The sequence below is a fragment of the Hypoxylon trugodes genome (genome assembly GCF_022578975.1).
Source record: "Hypoxylon trugodes strain CBS 135444 unplaced genomic scaffold F4822scaffold_12, whole genome shotgun sequence".
NCBI lineage: Eukaryota > Fungi > Ascomycota > Sordariomycetes > Xylariales > Hypoxylaceae > Hypoxylon > Hypoxylon trugodes.
In genome coordinates, this window is record NW_026250027.1 from 795,530 (window position 1) to 814,380 (window position 18,851).

Here is an 18,851-nt window from a genome sequence, read left to right on the forward strand (position 1 = left end):
TCTGCTTTTAGGTAAATAGGTATAGGGATTTGGGTATTAGTTATGTAGTAGATATGTATAGAAGGGTACAAGAGGTACTAAACATGCGGGTCGAAGGTCATTGTCCACGGTCTCATGTTTCCGTCGCGGACTGAGGCCCTGAAGAAGAAAGTAGGTAGAGACAAGAAGCAAGAAGAAGGGACCTGGGGCGGACGCACGAAGAGCGACTTGCAGAAAAAAAGATACAAGCATTACAGGAATATACATACAAAGCCCCGACGAGTCAGACGTTACCCCAGTTGCGCGCGCTCTCTGCCTTAGGAGCCTGGCAGCATAGGTGGTGAGTGAGAAATTGGGAAGAAATGGAGCTTGGCTAGGCTGGGATTCGCGAAAGGAACCCCTGTTCCCCTGTTCCCTTGTTCTAAACTGACGAAGTGGGTTGGATGGATGTATGTGGATGTGTGTTGACGGCAAGGGGAAGAAGGGAATATGGTTGTACATCCCGGTCAGGGATCTTCTTCCAGCGCGCCGGCCCATGACCGTGCGGCTTTGGTGCGGGACGTGCTGAAAGTACCTAATGAATACATCGTCGCTATATTTATTATTACCGAAGAATCCTCAACCATCGTGTACTAGCCAAGTCACTTGTAAGGTGGTCTCCGGCTTGAGTTGTAATTAATAAAACCCCATTTTCTATCACGATTTTTTATTTCTCCATTAGTCCCTCTTTCGAATCCGTCAAGTTGACGTGACTGAAATTGGCTCTAATCTGCAAAAGATAGCCTTGATCTTGTCCGAATTATGGCATACGATCGACTCTTTTTGCAACGCAATAAATCACAGATAGGCGCGGAGCACGACAGGTTATTCGTATGCATGCGATGGGCGTAGGAAAAGCCAAACCCTCCGAACACTGCCACAATTTTGAGCGCCCAGACAGACGTCTTACTTTTCGTCTGACGACTCCTTTTTTTTTCTCCTCTTCAACCTCCTCTCTTAGAAAGAAGATCTGGCTAGGGTGAGTGAGGAGTGAACCAGTTGGAGAATTTGGAAATTTTCGTCGGAGAGGGATCAAAATTCCCGCTTCATTTCCTTGTTTGGAAACATATCTACATCTACATATGTAAGAAGATACATATATGTACACTCACTTACATGGCATCGGCCTGCAGCGATATGGCCAATTACAGTCAACGTGTATTTTCCGCAGCAGCAGCAGTTAAAAAGTGTTTGTCAAGTTGCGTTTCCGATATTGTTTTGAACCTGTCAGAAGAAACGCGCCCCAAGATAACCCCTGACGGACCCAGCGAATCATTGACGTGCCAGGATGTGATCTCGCTCGTGAGCCGCGAAGTATTTGTTTGGGGGCTGTAGGCCTCTGTATTGACAGTCCAGTAGCGGCGGGGAAACGTATCGTCACCGCATGCGAATGCCAAGAGTTTCTTGTTCCTTTCCTCTCTCTGTGCCCAAGTCGAGTGGGGAAGATAGAGGGACGTCAATGTCACATTTTTGGATAGCAACGATATTCATTCCCCTCTTCAGTCGACAATCGGGTTGTCTATTCGTTCTCGGTACTACCTAGTTATTCCTTGAAGTGCCGATGGGTCATGGATTATAAGGTCTGTTCATTATTGATTTTGATCTAATCCCACCGCTTGATAGGTAAAGTCGTATTCTATTGCATCGTCTTGTATTGATCATCAAGATATCGCGATTAGCAAAGCGCCGGCAATACGTAGCGAGTATCGAGAAAACTATCGATCTTACGACTTGCAATACATGATGTACATGTAAGTGTTGTAGGTACCTAGGTATAGACCTCGGGAACTGGCAGCATTTTGTGTCAGACTGTGCTGCAATACACGCATCGAGGTGCCCTACAGATTCGTTAGAAATCACTCCCCGCCTCCCCTTGTGGTTACATAACTTTCCCCGTATTCTCAGTTATTAATGACGACGCTAGAAACTATCGATAGGCCGAGGCGGTACGAAGTGACAAACGTGTGATGAACTGCAGAAAACAAGAGCGCCATGTCCTTTGTATGCTGATCTATTTCCAAAATTAGCCCCTGGTCTAGCCTGTGGGAACTCCAATGGCAAGCCTGGCAGGGTTCGCGCTTTGACAGAATCTATCCCGAATCAAGTATGCAATGAGCCGGACGGAAAAGAGTATTGGTTCGTGATCAATGCCTAACCAAGAGCTTAACAGTAACACAGACCTTCGTAAGGCAATGTGACAGTACCTATTCAGTATTTTGACATACCATCTCATAGATCGGTATGTACGTTGGACCGAATTCAATGTAGTTTGCCCTTGTAAACGTCTGTGTAAGTGTACTACAAAAGTGGATGAAGATGTGTAGGTGGATGTGTAAGTGGGATGGCGGATGGGATACCTCTCAACCACGTTTCCTTCTATGATCTCTCTGCCGTGCGATGCGGCACAGGAAGTGGACAATCGCATGTTGCATAAATGTTGCTCTCTCAGCTCAGCTGACGTTTTCGTTCGTTTAATCCCAATTTGAAAATACGACTCTCCTGTGGTTTGTTTTGGATTTGTATCCCCGAATGTTTTTTTTTTTTTTCTTATTTGCTATGAAAGGAGCAAAAGTATTCATTCTGCCATGTAAAGACACCGATTACAATATCACACCTTCGTAGATCGACGCAAGGCATTTACATATCCAGACATACGGGAATTCAGAGTTACATCTAGGCCATTATCGACTCGGCAATTGAACGGTGCTATCGAATTTAGGTGACATTGGCCGGGTCACCAACAGGTAGCTAGGCTTAACTAGCTATTAGTAGGTGTAGGTAGTACTTTTTTTTATGACCTTGTAAGCCCCATTTCGATAAAAGGGAACGAAATATTGCTTTCGAAGTGTCTAAAGCCTCATTTTGTTACCCCATCCTTCAACTAAGGGATGGGATGGCCACTACAGCAAACCTTCAACACCCGAGAATTGCTTTGTGGCGCCGACGCGACCAATTCCGTCTTGATAGTTCCTGCAGTAGTGGCCGGGGAATCCGGGAATTACCTGGACTGGCTGAGCTTAGTGAGTAAAATATGCGAAAAAAAGTCTCTCGTGTTGTCGAGTCTTCTGCCAAGTTTTCGTTTCAAATCGCAACCTGCTCCCGTCAGCTCCGAAAATGAGGATAGGAATTGATCCCAGATATGTTTATATTTCCTTCTATTATAACACAAAATGTCCAATCATCTAATTCTGGTTAATATTTGTGGGAAAATGGTGCAATCATGTTATTAGAAAATGGATCTTTTTTATTTTAGTACCACCCCAGCAGCCCAGCTGAGCGACGCTCGTTGAAATTAACCAACTAACTGGGCCGCCAAGTTGGCACGGTTCATTCCGTGTAAGAATTTTCTTGGATTTACAGGTACCTACCTCCTAGGGTCAATCGCTACGCTTCTCACATCCCCCTGAAAAAAATCCTTCGTAACAGAAATCTTATCGACCCAGCGATTTTGCTGCTGTAGCCAACTAACGGCCAACAATAACCCCTGTGTCCATTACGCCGCTGCCCACGAAAGCTTGTGGCTCCAGTCTTCATTCAGGGGGTCGACGGATTGTGAAATCCTGCCACCCAACTGCAGGGGGTTAATGATTGTTAGCAGGGCCGCCACGCGTTGGGGAGCTCGGATTGAGACCTACTAGGTATTCATCTATGGTACCCGAACCACCGGGTCCGCGTGTGTGCGTGCGGCAGCGACCGACGATCTATCAGCGTAAAAAAAGGCACTGGTCATTAATTAACCCTGAACAGCCGCAAAGAGTATACATATCCGTAAGGAATGGACCTAGATGACGCCTCTGTGCCTTGCGTGCATACCGACGGCAACAACATAAAGGCACCTGCGAATCAAACGTGGACGATCTCAGCAGGCCGGTGTATTAATGCAGGTATATATGCATCTCTGTACACTATACTATGTTAGTGTCGCGCCGATCAAGACGGGGATGCACCGTAAGTCACATTTTCTTCAGCCAGTTTGCGACTAGCTTGCGTAAATTCGATATCATAATCTGTAGTAAAAATGCTTTCTTTTTTTTTCTTTTCGACGTCGTCTTCGGCGACTTGTACTACTATTCTTATACTTATTTCTATGCAAGACCGGAGGGGTTCCCTTTAGTCTTCAGCCTTCTAGATGCGACGATGGCTAGCTTGTCCGTCCGTGGCTGGCATTGGTGAGAGATCTTGCTGTAAGATTCGGGGTACATTCCTAACACGGCTCGTCGATAGTCGTCGGCGTTTGGAACGTTGAAGCTACGATTCTTTGCAGTCTTCCCATTTGATAGTCTCTCTTCTCCTGATCGATAGTCAAGAATTATGTACGAAGTCCACTTGAAGGATCGTCATAGTCGAGAACCTTGATTTATGTCCTTTCGCTCAAACCTGCCGAATCCACTTGAACCGAGGCGTCCGGGAGCGGTTGAAGAAAATTTTCAAATGCCGACTTAGTGTTATTACACCAATCAACGCTTACCTTTCAAAAGTTGCGAATAAGAGGGTGTAAAACTTCTACCTCATTGTTCCGATTCGTATAGCTCAAACATTTTAAGGTCATCCTGCTAATTATTTTCTCGCGGTAGGCCCCATTGCAAACAGAACCTCGTCTCGAGCCTGGTGAGCCTGATCCCTTTAGCTTAGTCCTCATCGTTATCTGTGTGCCCTGAAGCCCTGAAGGACCCTTTTATGTTACCCTTTGTGTGACGGCGGGCCAAACCGAATATTAGGTACGCTTAGTGACGGTGAAGCCACCGATCGTCAGCATCCCACAAGGCTGGCTACATGGTCTCACTGCTAGTGTCTAGTTTCTTCCCGAAACATCAATATCCGTAAGCGTTTCGGGGCCGGATATTGTCTTTATCTTGTCTGATTCGTCAGAATCTCGGAGGGTACAGCTTCGTCACAACGCCGCGCTCGGAATCTCTGCATGTACGTCTCGGCACTAACAACGGAATTAAGGGTCCGGTGGCAAGATACCAGCAGCCGATGGTGAGCTACTTTGCTTCTTCATAGTTGCCATGCCTATTCAATGAACCTTGCTAGCGTTCCAATTCTTGGTAATTGTATCTGCGTTACCAATATCTAGCACCAGCCGCAGAAGGAACTCCATGACGGTATCTATTGCATGTCGTTGTGCGATTCGATTTGAGCTAGACAATTGGGAGGATTGGATCTCTGCTAGGATGAATATAGTTGGCCGAGTGTAGGGCTTTGCTTTCGTAGTGATACTACTGAACAAATTCAATCTAGTCTTTAGTAATCGTGCAAGATCCAGAAGTCGCAAAATGTAAGTTGAAATCGATATCGCCCATATAGCCATGTGCTGTTTCAGTATGCTTTCTTGTAGAGTTGGAAGAGGATGATTAGTAGATCGTGTTTTTCCCTTGTTTCATTGGCGCTTCAAGCTAGACATGTGGCTTTTCGGCGTGGGATCTATGTGTTCCGAGAGACGAGAGTCGTCGATTACTAGATTCAAATGAAGCTGGAACAGGTCGCCGACGCTATCCGATCGAGGATCATTTCCATAACAAATCGATCGAGGCTGCCAGCAAGAATTCAAGCCATATAAATGATAAGGACGTGCGAACAAAAAGTGTGTTTTTGGATTTCGGCCTGAAGTATTGGTGTGAACATTGCTGATCAATGTATTCGCCTTCAATTCATAGGCTGCTTCACTATAAGAGAGGCCATAGGCACCGACCTAGGCGGCGTGACTGTTCTGTTCCGATCCTCATACCAACAACTCATGCTGAGCCGTATGGTGTAGGTGGAAGGTTGGGCTAAATTCCTTAGCATACATTCTTGTTAGATAGTCCTACGGACACGCGCAACGTCCAGAGTCGATCTTATCCAGCTGACTGGTATGGCGGAACTCTATTCGTCAAGATTGGCTCGAGCCTTGCCCAATTTTGTATATATAACCGCAAATCTGTTTATTGTAAGTTTATCCGGAACACCATTTCGTTCTTTCTGGTTGAGGTTAACTGAACTAGGCTTCGTATGGCAGTCTGTGTGCATATTAGGCATTACGATTCAATGTGAGCGTCGTAAGTGTTGTAAGACCTCGGATTGCGCATGACATCTCGTGGTGTTGAAGATGGTTAGATGGTTTGATGGTTAAGCGCGGCTCAGGAGATATAATAGCCGCGAAATTCGATTATGTAATCTTTTTCATAAGGAAAGGAAAAGGGAAAGGGAAAGGGAAAGGGCAAAGTTCGTTCGCATACCTAGCATTAAGTTTGCCGGGAGCGTGACTCTTAACGTTGCGACCCACATGGACTGACGTCAAGGGGTAGCTGTAAAGTAAATTCCCCCACAAAGTCACATAGAGTCACAGCCCACCTGCATAACGGTACACTGTAACGGAGTGTTCTTTCCAAAATGCTATGGTAGAATTACCTAGGTAGGAACAGATACCGTTTAGTTCTAACTGGCAACTGGCAACGGGCAGGACTAGGCAGTTTCCATTTTGTCATTTTGTCATTTCGGATTGATCACGACCTCTTAAAAAATTAAAACAACCAGACACATCCACTACCTAATTTAGGGACTGGTACATATCAACATACCATCATTCGACTATCTTATCACCTGAACACCGCGACAACAAAACACTACCTAGGTAACAAAGAAACTTGGTATCACCCTCCACCTCCCCCCCACCAACTTCAGCCTCCGCAAGCTGACGAGGTCGCCATTCTTTCTTCTACGTGTGCATCGTGTCCCGGTCGGGCGTTTGTGCCATGATCGCCTCTAAATCATAATTCCTATTTGATACCCTTTAGCGTCCAGACCGCCACCCTGCATATTCTCTACTCCATACCTACATATCCTTACCTAACTCCATCTCCACTCTTCCTCCGTCTGGTGGCCTCGAAAACAGCTTGCTTGGCTTGGAGTTGGCAGGTTAGGACCGGTCTAGCTTGACAAACCAACCACCTGAGTAGTTCGCCTAGATCGCCTTGATCGTCTTAGTCGCCTCTTGTAACATCAGCCTGCAGCAACTGGTCCTACCTTATCTACTACCTCCTACGTCAAAGAATTCTGTCTTCCGCCGACATGGCTCCCGATCTCAATTCATTACCACCATCCTCACCATCATCTGCACGCCCACGCATTATGACCTCCTCAAATGGTAACGGAGACTCTGCCGTACGCGGAGAGTCAGCTTCGCCTTCTCCGAGGTCCGCATCTATTTCGTTGCAAGCTGCCGCCACTATGAATGCCGGTCTTCAACATGAACCTATGCGACGTAAGTTCTTTTTTTTTTTTTTTTTTCACTATATAATCTTAAATCATACAACCTACTAACATTTACAGGATCCTCCAGTAGCTCCCTATCACGACACCGACAATCACCCCAGATGGGTAGGCGCCGCTCCGCCGTCCTTATGAACCTACAACTCAACGACCCATCCGTTCCTGGCCCTGGGGAAATGGTTGCGGAGGGCGGTGGAAGCGTACACAGTACCACGAGCCCTCAACCAATGTCAGCATCTCCACTACTTACCGGCGGCGATCCTCACCATAATAGGGCTCCAAGTCTCGGAGAATTACATCAAGAGCTTGAGGCAGAGCAAGAGGCACAAGTGGTATGGCATATATTCTGTAAACTGGTATAAAATTTGTTAGACTGACTTAGGTTATGACAGAATCGACTGTTACAAATGATTCGCCAACAGCAACTCCAGTTACAGCAGCTTCAAGCAGCTCAAGGTCAGAACCAAACGGCTATAGCCACCGAAGATGCGACTCCTACTTCGGAGAGATCTACTTCGGTAACGCTACCAAATCCGGTCACACAACCAGCGTATCCTCCCGCATCAACTTCTGTGCCCCGTTCACCGGTCTTGTCCCACCCTCGTTCCTCATTCGATATGGCTCGTGATGCCCTCCACCGCAGATCCAGAACACCGAGCCGTGGCGCTCCCTCTCCTAGGATGAGATCGACGTCAATCAGTGGGGAAAGTGGAGAGCCTCATCTATCTGGGGTCCGAGACGAAAGTGCCTATTATCAGGCCGAGACACAATCCCTAGTTCGTGAGAACCAAATGTTGCGCCACAGAATCAGAGAACTCGGTAAGAAATTTTATTGAGATTTATATAGATATCGATTTACTTACATATGTATAGAACGCCAACTTACTGAAGCCCATGCCAATACAACTCTAACAAGAGAACCAACGCACCACTCACAACTCACGCAATCTACATCGATGTCTGAGGAAGAAGGTACAGCGGGTTCATCATCTGCTGTTGCTGCATCCACAAGTACTATCCAGCCCACTGCAGTTGCGGATACCCCAAAGGACGAATAAGGGGTATTTGATTTATGGTGTGTAAAATTACGGGACGGTTTGGAGGCGTTCGGTTGCTTTACTCGCCTTAACCCGACGAGTTAGTTTCTTTCGGTATTCATTTTGGTCGAGTCATCGGCGTTAGTGGAAAGGTTGGCATGGAAGATGCCAGTCGAGAGGGGATATGATATAACGAAACATGGCATACAACAGTCTTTCATGGCATTGTTCCCCGATACATCGCCTATCCCTAGCATAAGCAATCCTCTCTTCTCTGGGAAGGGTCTCGGCAAGTGTTTAGTTTCCTTGACGCTCATAGAGGTTGATAAGATTGTGATGCGAATCACTAAAATACATGCAATAGCAGGTACAGAAAGGCTAGTGTCTAGAAATATCAAGGTTTGCAGTGGATTGATAGCAGGAAGTGACTTGACTCGTTGTGATTGCAATGTGATACTGCTGCCTTATTCATAGTGGCTAGAAGATACTCCGAAGGAGATGTATACTAATAAGCAATCATGGCGAGCATTACCTAATAATATGGCAAATCAAACTGAAATGACATTATATCGGAACGATATCGTACATACACCTTGCCAAATTATTCTTTTGAATTATTAAGTAGGACTTTGAACGATATCCGAGGCTATAACCCATGAATTCCAGTATGTGGATTATTAGAGATCCAGGGTCGTACGAAAATGAATCGCTAAAGAATTATATGGCGGGGCAAGCCGACAATCGATAAGGGACTCCGATCCGGACCCGGGACACCTAATGATATCATCCTCCGTAACCTCATTGCTACGTATAAAGTAATGGGGTTCGCCTCCTTAATTTCCTTTCTGAAATCTTTAAATTGTTAGAGAATATGTTGGCAAGAACGGCTCGGCGCCAATTCCGACCGGAGAACTTGGCGAGCTTAACGCGCTCTTTCTCTAGTACGGCGCCTGCTAGAGCGGATTTCACTCATGTGGTAAGTCGCTACACCCGTCTGGTTGCGTGATTGCCCCGGCTGCATATAATCCCTATGATATATATAGTCCTAATCTTACATATTTATATATAATATACCACAAAAACATATAACCAGATCTTGACCACTCACAGTCTCCCTATCTACCTAGGTAATAGGCGGCGGCGTAGTCGGTCTCGCCATATCCCGCGCCCTCTCCCAACGCACCAGCTCCACGCTCCTTCTAGAGCGGCACACACAAATCGGGACCGAGACATCATCGCGGAACAGCGAAGTCATACACGCGGGCCTGTACTACGGATCCGATTCTCTCAAAACCCGTCTTTGTATATCTGGACGCCAGGCTTTATACAAATTCTGTGAAGAATATAAAGTTCCTTATGCTAAGGTGGGGAAATGGGTGGTTGCGCAGGATGATGCGCAGAGGGAGACGCTGGAGCGTATTCATAGGACTTGTAAGGATGAGATTGGGGTGCCGACGAGGTGGGTTGGGAAGGAAGAAGCTAGACGGGAGGAACCTTGTGTTACGGCGGATTCGGGTGTGCTTGAGAGCCCCGAGACCGGGATTGTGGATTCACATTCGTTGATGGCGACGCTGCATGGTCATTTTGAGGAGGAGGGTGGGTTCGCGGTGTTGAATTCTACGGTTGTGGGGATCGAGCCTTTGAATTCGACATCTGGAAGTCTGCCTGGAAGTGGGGGTTGGCGTTTACGAGTACTCGATGCGCAGACGAATACGGAATCTGATATTACGACGGAGACGATAATTAACAGTGCGGGTCTTGGTGCTGCGGAGGTGCATAATATGATTGTCCCACCGGAGAGACGGACTAAGCTATACTATGCTAAGGGGAATTACTTCAGTTATGCCTCGTCTAAACCTAAGGTGCGACGACTTATATACCCCGTTGCAGCCCCGGGTGCTGGTGGTCTAGGCACACATCTCACGCTCGATCTATCGGGACGGATGCGTTTCGGGCCGGACGTTGAGTGGGTGGACTCCCCGGACCAACTATCTATCAATGCATCCCGTCTTCCTGATGCAATCACCGAAATTAAGAAATACCTACCAGAAATTGACACCACGGCTTTAGCCCCGGATTACGCCGGGATACGGCCAAAGTTACGGCCCGCAAGTGCGAGAGGATTCGTAGATTTTTATATAAGGAAAGAAGACGGATACGAGGGATGGGTGAACTTGTTAGGCATTGAAAGCCCCGGGTTGACGAGTAGTTTGGCTATTGGTGATTTGGTAAGGGATATATTTTATGCGAGTGGGAAGGTAGAAGGCTCGCCTCCTTTACAATAGGACTGGTAGCATGGTGAGATTAATGGGTTATGATTTGGTAGATGGCTTGATATCCACAAATGTAACTACATGTTATTTCTTAATCTGGCTAATGATACTATGTAACGAATAGCGAAGTAGCGATTTGGATACTGGGTATAGAATATATCACTGCATATGAAACCATTATAATACAGCGCACGCGACCAATACAACCTCAATAATAAGATGCCTCAGAAATGATGGTTGGGATACGCCTTGTATCCAGTGAGTCGGGTCAATGTGACTCAACGGATTACGGTGGCGGGATACTACCACTCACTATGTACAATACATACATTTGGGGGTCTCAAGTGTTACAAATGGAAGGGCAAAAAAAGAGCCTGAGTGAGACTCTTAAGGCTTAATGGATGCCCGTCCATTTTCCCTCTCTCCCTCGCGAAAAAAACTCCAATAGAGAAATGACTTTTTGTGGGGGCGGCTGAGGCGAGGAATAAAATCTACTCCCGCCCTCAAATGGGAAAAATTGGGAAAAAATACCACTGCCACCTTGCTCGGGATAGAAGAAAATAGAACAGAACAAACCGAAAACAAGAAATCATCGCGTCCAAAGCCGGGGGAAATATAACGCCTGTACTACCCCTTATGCTCGTATGATCAGAAACGCCCCAAACGCCATCCTGAGGTCCTGAGTTCATTTACAAACAATGTACCAATCAAAGCCTATGTAAAGGCGGCTGGCAACTATTGGTGATCAACGGAGCGAAATGTCCGGGAAGACCTTTCTACCATGCATATTGACCGGCAACTCATATATGCCATCTTCCGCGGCAACATATCTATGAAAATCCTTGGTCAGCTACACATATTCGGTTTGCAGGGTCTGAGTATGAACTTACAATACTTGGCCATCCTCACTCCATGCTAGACCCGCAGTGTCGTCTGGGTTCTGCTGGTGCTCTCGACTACCCGTCCTAATTCTACTGAAGAGGGAGTCGTTGGTCCACACATCAGCAATCACTGGAATGCCTCGGCGGACTCTGCTGGACTCGGCTCGAGAGTCATCTCGGGTACCGCCCTCGCTCCCATACATCATAGCTGAGCTTTCTATGTCTGCCCATCCGCCCATTCGCCCGGAAAACCATGGAGAAGAAGCCCGCCCCTGCGAAGTTGCTGTTGCCGTCGGCCCATCATTGCTTTCACCGGCTTGACCTGAAGCCCGGTTGGCCATCATCTGTGAGATATTGTCTGCATTTTGTGCCAATGTATACATTATTGACGCGCTTCTCCGCCGTTGTTCTCGTCCAGTACCGGGGACCCTCTCGCGGTCTTGTTCCGGGGGCGTCTGACTGATACCCAAACGATGTTGGTCGCGACTCTCACGCATACGTTCACGTTCGATAATACGCGTCATGGTTGCATGCTGGGCGTCCAAGTTAGCACGATCTGTATCTGTTGTGTAATCAAGAGGGCCCGGGCTAGGAGAAGTTGGTGTATCTCGCTGATCTCTTGAAAACATCCTCTCGACGACGCCGTCTACGATTAATTCCAGCATTTCCAAATGCACATCGGTTTCAAATTGACCCGGGGATTCATCCTGGGGAACATGGATACTTACACGTTCCGCCCAGCCCGGGGGAGACCTCCACCTCTCAGGACCTCGTTGATGCCGATGCTCAGGGAGCCGTGGTTCGGGTTGGTCACGATCATGCGTCTCTCGTTGCTGACGAGTGCTCTGAAGAGCATTTAATACTTGCATTTCGTCCGGACTGTAAGGCTGATTGTATCGCGTGGTAGTGGATGGTTCTGGATTCGGTCGCGATCGGTCGGACATCAGTCGCCCCCAACGATCTAGCAGTGAAAGTAGCGGCCTTTCAGCGCGGTCACCCTCCATATTACGGTCGGATTCCGGGTCTCGTTCGCTGCGCGGGTCGAGTAGGCGAGGATCGATCGTGCTGCCATCGTTTAGTGAGAAGTGATCGAACATATTATGACTATCATGTAACGAGATGATTTGTCGTCGCATGAAGTTAGTTCTCGCATCTGCTATCCCAATTCGGCCACGATGCTCCGACCATGCTAAAAGATCGTGAGGCCCTGGTGAAAAGGCCATATCTCTAACGGCGCCACATTCACTCGGTGCCCGATCAGAATCGAAGTAAGTAATCAAGGGGTCTGAATCAGGATTTCTGAGAGCGACAGCATCGAATATGGAAATCGTTCCGTACTGCGTCCCAACGGCTAGATACTTCCCAGAGGGGGAGAAACAGGCTGCAAAACTTCCCCGGCAATCTGTGGTATCTTTGTTCCATTGACCTTTGAGTCGTATTCTCGGCAACTTGGACCACTTAAAGGTCTCCCCTAGGAACTGCGAAGTGTGCGGTATTCGCCTGTGTATGTAAAGATAAGGGTCATCGCAGATAGCAACTAGTAATAACCCATCAGGAGAGATGACACCACGATTCACACAGTCGGGGTACTCGATTACATCCCTCTGATAGTCAGGATATGTGAGATCCACGATCGCAATAGTCTTGTCGTTATTTGCGACAATACCTACCGGTACGTCATACTGCCCAGGCGCCGACATACCCTTAGTTGGATGCCAGATCGTTATACAATTGACGCGTTCATTTCCAGCTTTGGTACTCGTGGCAGACCACGTCTTGTTGTTGGGGCCGTTTAATCGTTCCACGACAGAAAGCATATCCCGCTGTATTTGTGATGTACCACCTTCTGCTAGAGTAGAGGCCTCCATCGAATTTAATCTTGAACGGAAGTCCCTACTTAAGTTATCGGCCTGGGCTTGAGTACTCGTATCGTTACTCCCCGACTCGCGCATGACGACAACTTCTCCATTTTCGCCACCGCAACAAATCCAACCCTTGCTAGCAACTAAACAACGAGGATGGAAGCTAATAACTTTGATCGTCTCGCACTCTCGCGTAGAAGTATCGAGTCGCTGGATATGGGTATTGTTGACACCGGCGGGGAAATAAAGGATATTTTGTCGCTCGGCACTAAGTAACGATCGAAGCTGCCAGTGGCTAGAACCGGGAAAGGGTGGTTAGCTATTACACGGGATGGATGGATAAATTGGTAAGGTAGTAGATAGATAGGTTGTGATACTCACATTGGCGAGACGCTGCTACGATAATGCTTCCGACCTTCTTTAAGGAGTAAGTTATCAGAAGGCCAGATACTAATAGAATATCATTGTCAGCCGGCAGGGTTTTAACGTATACAACGAAGATACGCGCGCAACAAGGGAATAATTACCTGGCCTCTTCATGCGAAGGCATAATGCCGGTGGCGGATATCGAAACCGCAATCAAGTCGCATCAATCATAGGAAGCGCGTTGAAGTAGAGTCAAGCGACACGTCGAGAGATGCGCCGATCGTAGGTTGTTTTTATCGGTCGCGGTGGTAATCGAAAGAGGTTCAGGAAGCTGAAGTAAAAAACACAAGAGTAAGGTGACAATTACTTCAGCAACGGCAAAATAGGTAGCGAAGGTTGATGGAGGTGAGGAAAATTAAGGCAAAAATATCAGCATCCTCACTTAAACGACGGAGCGGAATGTCGGGATGTTGAATTTTGTTTGTAGAATTATCAGATAGGTTTTAAAATCACGGATGTAATGTAAGTTGGCTCGGAACCCGTTGTTCTTATAAAGTTCCAGGTGGAGTGAGAAGGTTGTCAGAACAGATTTATTGTATTGTATTATTTATTGATCGTCTTTTTTTTTTTGTGTTCTTCCGGACAATGAAGAAAAATAGCTGGAGACAAAGTCACCCAAGAAGTATCGAAAAGTAGTTTGAAAGTAGTTTTTCCCTTAAGGAAGGCTCCCTCCTCAGATGACGTTCAGATTCGCAGCAACAGCAATAGCAGCCGACAACCAAAAAGAGCCAAACTAAACCAAACTAACTTTACCTACGGGGCAACCACCTTAGTATGGGTATACATCCCTACACCCTGTAACCGCCCTGTACACACACCTTGTCCGCCGCTGCTGTTGCACCAAGAAACATCCATTTGAATCTACGGCGTCGGTACCTCTGCTCATTTAGTGGGTACCTAGGTATGTACTTCCTTCCGCTTCACCCTCGCCTTCACCTTCAATTTCCGTGCATGCTGTTTAATGTTCAATGTTCCTGAGGTATTAAGCATTAAGTGTGCACTTAAGAATCTGAGTGATACATCCGCACATCAAAACCCGCTGCCGCAGTCAGCGTAGTACAATCACTAACTTAAAATACGTTCCTATCCAAATGTACCCTTAAGCTGCAAATAATCACTGTTTTAGGCCGATTAGATATCGCACGTCCCGTTTTAGTCAAAGCTACATAATACCTAACTTGGACTTGCGGTGATGCCATTTCTACTGGTAATTACCCGGCTCGCTGTTGAACGGACGTAACGTCAAACCTCGAAGATTTACAAAGTACTTACATCATTGCAATTTTCGAAATGTGCATATCTCCAACCAAAGAAGTAGAATACTATCTCATCGGAATACAGTTATTGTCTGCCATTGTCAATTTGATATTGAATTCTTCTTTTTTACATTGATCATCCTGCTACGCTAAATATACATGTATAGAGGTACTTATTAGTGACGAATCTACATGTACTTATGTACAAATGTATCTAGAACAATCTACCAATGGAAAGCTTGGAAATTCTAGAATATTACCTAAGCGCGGCTCCTCTACTTGAGAGAGTAAATTGGAGCTACTGCTGCTCGGTAAAAGGTACGAAACTACAAATATTACATAATTCCGTACATACCGGCGATTAGTGGACGTCACCCCTTCCCAAAATTTTCAAGGACAAATATGATTGGTCCCTATATTGCCGACTTAGACCGCCCTTCGGGAAGCTCTAAGAAATCTTTCTCCCTCCTTCGGTCGCCGCAGAAATTTTATAGTATCCGCCTTTCGTCAATTTGCCTTCTCCCACATTTACACCTACATAATAATAAAAACGTCGCCGGGTCACCTGTACATTATCTCACCTTCCTTTTCTTTCACAACACATATTCCCTCCCTCGGTGTCTATACGTTCGCCGTTCACATTCCTCACCCTTCAATATGCTGGCCTCCCGCTTTGCCAGAGCTGTAAGTTACAATCCCACAATCGGCCCACCGGAGGCATGTCTTATTGTTATCGTACCGCGTGACTGACTTCCGATTGTTGTAACAGCTTCCACGAGCAACTCCCACAGCTGCACGATGGGCCGCACCTCTACGAAAACCTTTAGGATCTAGCTTCGCTCGATATGAGTCGACGGAGGGCAAAGTTCAAGGTGCCGTCATCGGTATCGATCTCGGTAAGTGGGATAAAATTTTACAATTGTGCGCAGGGTATGGTTTACTGATATATCTTCTATAGGTACGACGAACTCAGCTGTTGCTATCATGGAAGGAAAGGTTCCCAAGATCATTGAGAATTCAGAAGGTAAGAAAATACCGCTGGCGCAATTGCTCATGACGACATACTTATCGCTGGCGCAGGTGCCCGAACAACACCGTCCGTAGTAGCGTTTGCTCAAGATGGTGAAAGATTAGTCGGTGTCGCTGCGAAGCGACAGGCTGTTGTTAACCCAGAGAACACTCTCTTCGCCACCAAGCGGTTAATTGGACGAAAGTTCACCGATGCCGAGGTCCAAAGAGATATCAAGGAAGTCCCTTACAAGATTGTACAACACTCCAATGGCGATGCTTGGGTGGAGGCACGAGGACAGAAGTACTCGCCGTCGCAAATTGGTGGTTTCGTCCTGAACAAAATGAAGGAGACCGCTGAATCCTACCTCAGCAAACCAGTTAAGAATGCTGTTGTCACCGTCCCCGCCTACTTCAACGACTCTCAACGTCAAGCCACCAAGGACGCCGGTCAAATTTCTGGTCTCAACGTCCTCCGTGTTGTTAACGAGCCCACCGCTGCCGCTCTCGCGTATGGTCTAGAGAAGGAAGCTGATCGAGTAGTTGCCGTCTACGATCTTGGTGGTGGTACTTTCGATATCTCGGTTTTGGAAATCCAGAATGGTGTTTTCGAGGTCAAGTCGACGAATGGTGATACTCACTTGGGTGGTGAAGATTTCGATATCCGCCTGGTTCGCCACTTGGTTCAACAATTCAAGAGCGATTCTGGCATTGATCTATCTAATGACCGCATGGCTATCCAGCGAATCCGCGAGGCCGCTGAGAAGGCCAAGATCGAGCTTTCTTCCTCTCTTCAAACCGACATCAGCCTTCCTTTCATCACCGCCGATGCTTCAGGCCCCAAGCACATCAACACCAAGATGACTCGATCCCAACTTGAGAGCATGATGGACCCTCTGATCACTAAGACTATCGAGCCGGTCCGCAAGGCGCTCAAGGATGCGAACCTACAAGCCAAGGACATCCAAGAGGTTATCCTTGTTGGTGGTATGACTCGTATGCCTAAGGTTTCCGAGTCGGTCAAGAGCATTTTCGGCCGTGAACCCGCCAAGTCCGTCAACCCCGACGAGGCTGTCGCTATTGGTGCTGCTATCCAAGGTGCTGTTCTGTCTGGTGAGGTCAAGGATCTCTTGCTTTTGGATGTCACCCCTCTGTCCCTCGGTATTGAGACCCTTGGTGGTGTTTTCACCCGATTGATTAACCGTAACACGACTATCCCCACCAAGAAGTCCCAGGTCTTCTCCACTGCCGCCGACTTCCAGACTGCTGTCGAGATCAAGGTTTACCAGGGTGAGCGTGAACTCGTTAAGGACAACAAGCTTCTAGGAAACTTCCAGCTAGTTGGTATCCCACCGGCACACCGTGGTGTTCCTCAGGTTGAGGTCACCTTTGACATTGATGCCGACTCTATTGTCCACGTCCACGCCAAGGACAAGAGTACCAACAAGGACCAGTCCATCACCATTGCTTCCGGCTCCGGTCTTTCCGAGTCTGAAATTGAACAGATGGTTGAAGACTCCGAGAAATACGCTGAGCAGGACAAGGAGCGCAAGCTTGCCATTGAGTCTGCCAACCGTGCCGACAGCGTTCTAAACGATACCGAGAAGGCTCTCAATGAGTTTGCCGACCGACTAGACAAGACTGAAGCTGATGGTATTCGAGAGAAGATCACTTCTCTCCGAGAATTCGTCAGCAAGAGCCAGTCTGGTGAGGGTACTGCCACTGCTGCGGAAATCAAGGAGAAGACGGATGAGCTCCAGATGGCCAGCTTAAACCTCTTCGACAAGATGCACAAGGCTCGTTCTGAGTCCGGTGAGTCATCCGGCAATTCCGAGTCCGGTTCTTCGGAATCCAAGCCCGACGATGACAAGAAGCCTTAAATACCCTAACCGAAAGGATAATTCTCGATTCTACTCCCTCCCTACCTAATTACCCTAAAAGCGGGGATCATATGAGCCAGCTCCCTATACCTGTACATTACCCTGTACTCATATTTGCCGCTCTACATTATTCCCCAGCCACAACATAACTCCGACGAATACTCTGATTCTGAGGTGATGTTTCTCATGAATTTGCGGGCGGAAGCGGCGTTCTGAGATTTGGGGATACGTTTTATCTGCATGTTTGAAGATATATCATGCGGTGACGAATGGCATAGGAAGGTTTGCTCTGGCTTGAGCATTGTATATAAAAGCCGTTATGATGAAGGAACCAAAAAAATTAATAAGACATCCCCTCTCAAGACAATTGTCTAAATGAAAATATTTTGTTAAATGATTATTATTATGTACAAATGATATTCTACTCTATGTGCTGTCATGAATGCGATTCAACCTTGACTCTACTATCAAAAGCTACCCGCGCCGCAGAAATTTCGGCTCTGCTGTCTTACGTCTGAGTCCATCTTGTCGACCAGTTCGACGAGGTCGGAAGGCCGTTCAGCTATGGAGAGGAACATGCCGCCTATGTATTATTAGTAAGCGTCATTAAAAGAGACGAAAAAGTGATAGAGGTTTGAACGCACCTTCAACATGCCACGCGACATGGCAATGCAGAGCCCAGACTCCTGGGTTATCAGTAGCGAAGCGCAATACGACGTGGTTAAATGGCGGAACGGTGACGGTGTCCCGGCGCATCGGGTTTTCGAGATTCTAAGCCATAACGACCTTGGCCCCAGCCTACGATTTGGAATGTGTGGCCTGGTTGGGTGGTTAGTATTACCTCTCAGAAAATCATATTGAACCTTAGTGAATAGGCGAGTTATATGTACATACCACTGTTAAAGAAGTCAACTTGCTTGAAAGAGAGGTAGGGAAATATTTAAAAATGAGGGAATGGG

At 47.1% G+C, this 18,851-nt stretch overlaps 5 protein-coding genes across 5 annotated transcripts; 3 read left to right on the forward strand and 2 right to left on the reverse strand.

Annotated features, from left to right (window-relative positions):
- The first annotated feature begins 6,578 nt into the window (after positions 1-6,578).
- On the forward strand, positions 6,579-8,599 carry F4822DRAFT_93545 (uncharacterized protein). The gene is made up of 4 exons (XM_051464185.1): positions 6,579-7,261; positions 7,330-7,601; positions 7,662-8,088; positions 8,143-8,599. Exons 1-4 carry the CDS (start codon positions 7,069-7,071, stop codon positions 8,325-8,327), a joined length of 1,077 nt encoding a protein of 358 aa, XP_051308906.1. The 5' UTR covers positions 6,579-7,068; the 3' UTR covers positions 8,328-8,599.
- A 481-nt stretch (positions 8,600-9,080) lies between these two features.
- Positions 9,081-10,757, forward strand: F4822DRAFT_422250 (FAD dependent oxidoreductase). Its single transcript, XM_051459875.1, has 2 exons — positions 9,081-9,282; positions 9,434-10,757. The coding sequence occupies exons 1-2, from the start codon at positions 9,178-9,180 to the stop codon at positions 10,589-10,591; spliced, it is 1,263 nt and encodes a 420-aa protein (XP_051308907.1). The 5' UTR covers positions 9,081-9,177; the 3' UTR covers positions 10,592-10,757.
- On the reverse strand, positions 10,758-14,461 carry F4822DRAFT_422254 (uncharacterized protein). Its single transcript, XM_051459876.1, has 5 exons — positions 13,850-14,461; positions 13,704-13,772; positions 12,189-13,617; positions 11,470-11,993; positions 10,758-11,409 (listed from the first exon to the last, which is right to left on the reverse strand). Exons 1-5 carry the CDS (start codon positions 13,870-13,872, stop codon positions 11,325-11,327), a joined length of 2,130 nt encoding a protein of 709 aa, XP_051308908.1. The 5' UTR covers positions 13,873-14,461; the 3' UTR covers positions 10,758-11,324.
- Positions 14,462-15,661: 1,200 nt separating this feature from the next.
- F4822DRAFT_439128 (hsp70-like protein) lies at positions 15,662-17,892 on the forward strand (the record flags this gene model as incomplete). The annotated part of the gene is made up of 4 exons (XM_051462598.1): positions 15,662-15,688; positions 15,774-15,900; positions 15,963-16,028; positions 16,085-17,892. 4 exons carry the CDS (start codon positions 15,662-15,664, stop codon positions 17,890-17,892), a joined length of 2,028 nt encoding a protein of 675 aa, XP_051308909.1.
- A 384-nt stretch (positions 17,893-18,276) lies between these two features.
- Positions 18,277-18,828, reverse strand: F4822DRAFT_93734 (Cupredoxin). The gene is made up of 3 exons (XM_051464188.1): positions 18,787-18,828; positions 18,537-18,711; positions 18,277-18,475 (listed from the first exon to the last, which is right to left on the reverse strand). The coding sequence occupies exons 2-3, from the start codon at positions 18,646-18,648 to the stop codon at positions 18,360-18,362; spliced, it is 228 nt and encodes a 75-aa protein (XP_051308910.1). The 5' UTR covers positions 18,649-18,711; positions 18,787-18,828; the 3' UTR covers positions 18,277-18,359.
- Positions 18,829-18,851: the final 23 nt, after the last annotated feature.

Coding starts and splice junctions, on each gene's coding strand:
- F4822DRAFT_422250 (XM_051459875.1), top strand. CDS start 9,178: ATGTTGGCAAGAACGGCTCGGCGCCAATTCCGACCGGAGAACTTGGCG. Junction 9,283..9,433: donor GAGCGGATTTCACTCATGTG/GTAAGTCGCTAC, acceptor CTATCTACCTAG/GTAATAGGCGGCGGCGTAGT.
- F4822DRAFT_422254 (XM_051459876.1), bottom strand. CDS start 13,872: ATGCCTTCGCATGAAGAGGCCAG. Junction 13,618..13,703: donor CGTAGCAGCGTCTCGCCAAT/GTGAGTATCACA, acceptor TCCCGGTTCTAG/CCACTGGCAGCTTCGATCGT. Junction 11,994..12,188: donor CCCCGGGCTGGGCGGAACGT/GTAAGTATCCAT, acceptor TTGGACGCCCAG/CATGCAACCATGACGCGTAT.
- F4822DRAFT_93734 (XM_051464188.1), bottom strand. CDS start 18,648: ATGCGCCGGGACACCGTCACCGTTCCGCCATTTAACCACGTCGTATTG. Junction 18,476..18,536: donor TGTCGCGTGGCATGTTGAAG/GTGCGTTCAAAC, acceptor AATAATACATAG/GCGGCATGTTCCTCTCCATA.
- F4822DRAFT_93545 (XM_051464185.1), top strand. CDS start 7,069: ATGGCTCCCGATCTCAATTCATTACCACCATCCTCACCATCATCTGCA. Junction 7,602..7,661: donor CAGAGCAAGAGGCACAAGTG/GTATGGCATATA, acceptor AGGTTATGACAG/AATCGACTGTTACAAATGAT. Junction 8,089..8,142: donor CCACAGAATCAGAGAACTCG/GTAAGAAATTTT, acceptor ACATATGTATAG/AACGCCAACTTACTGAAGCC.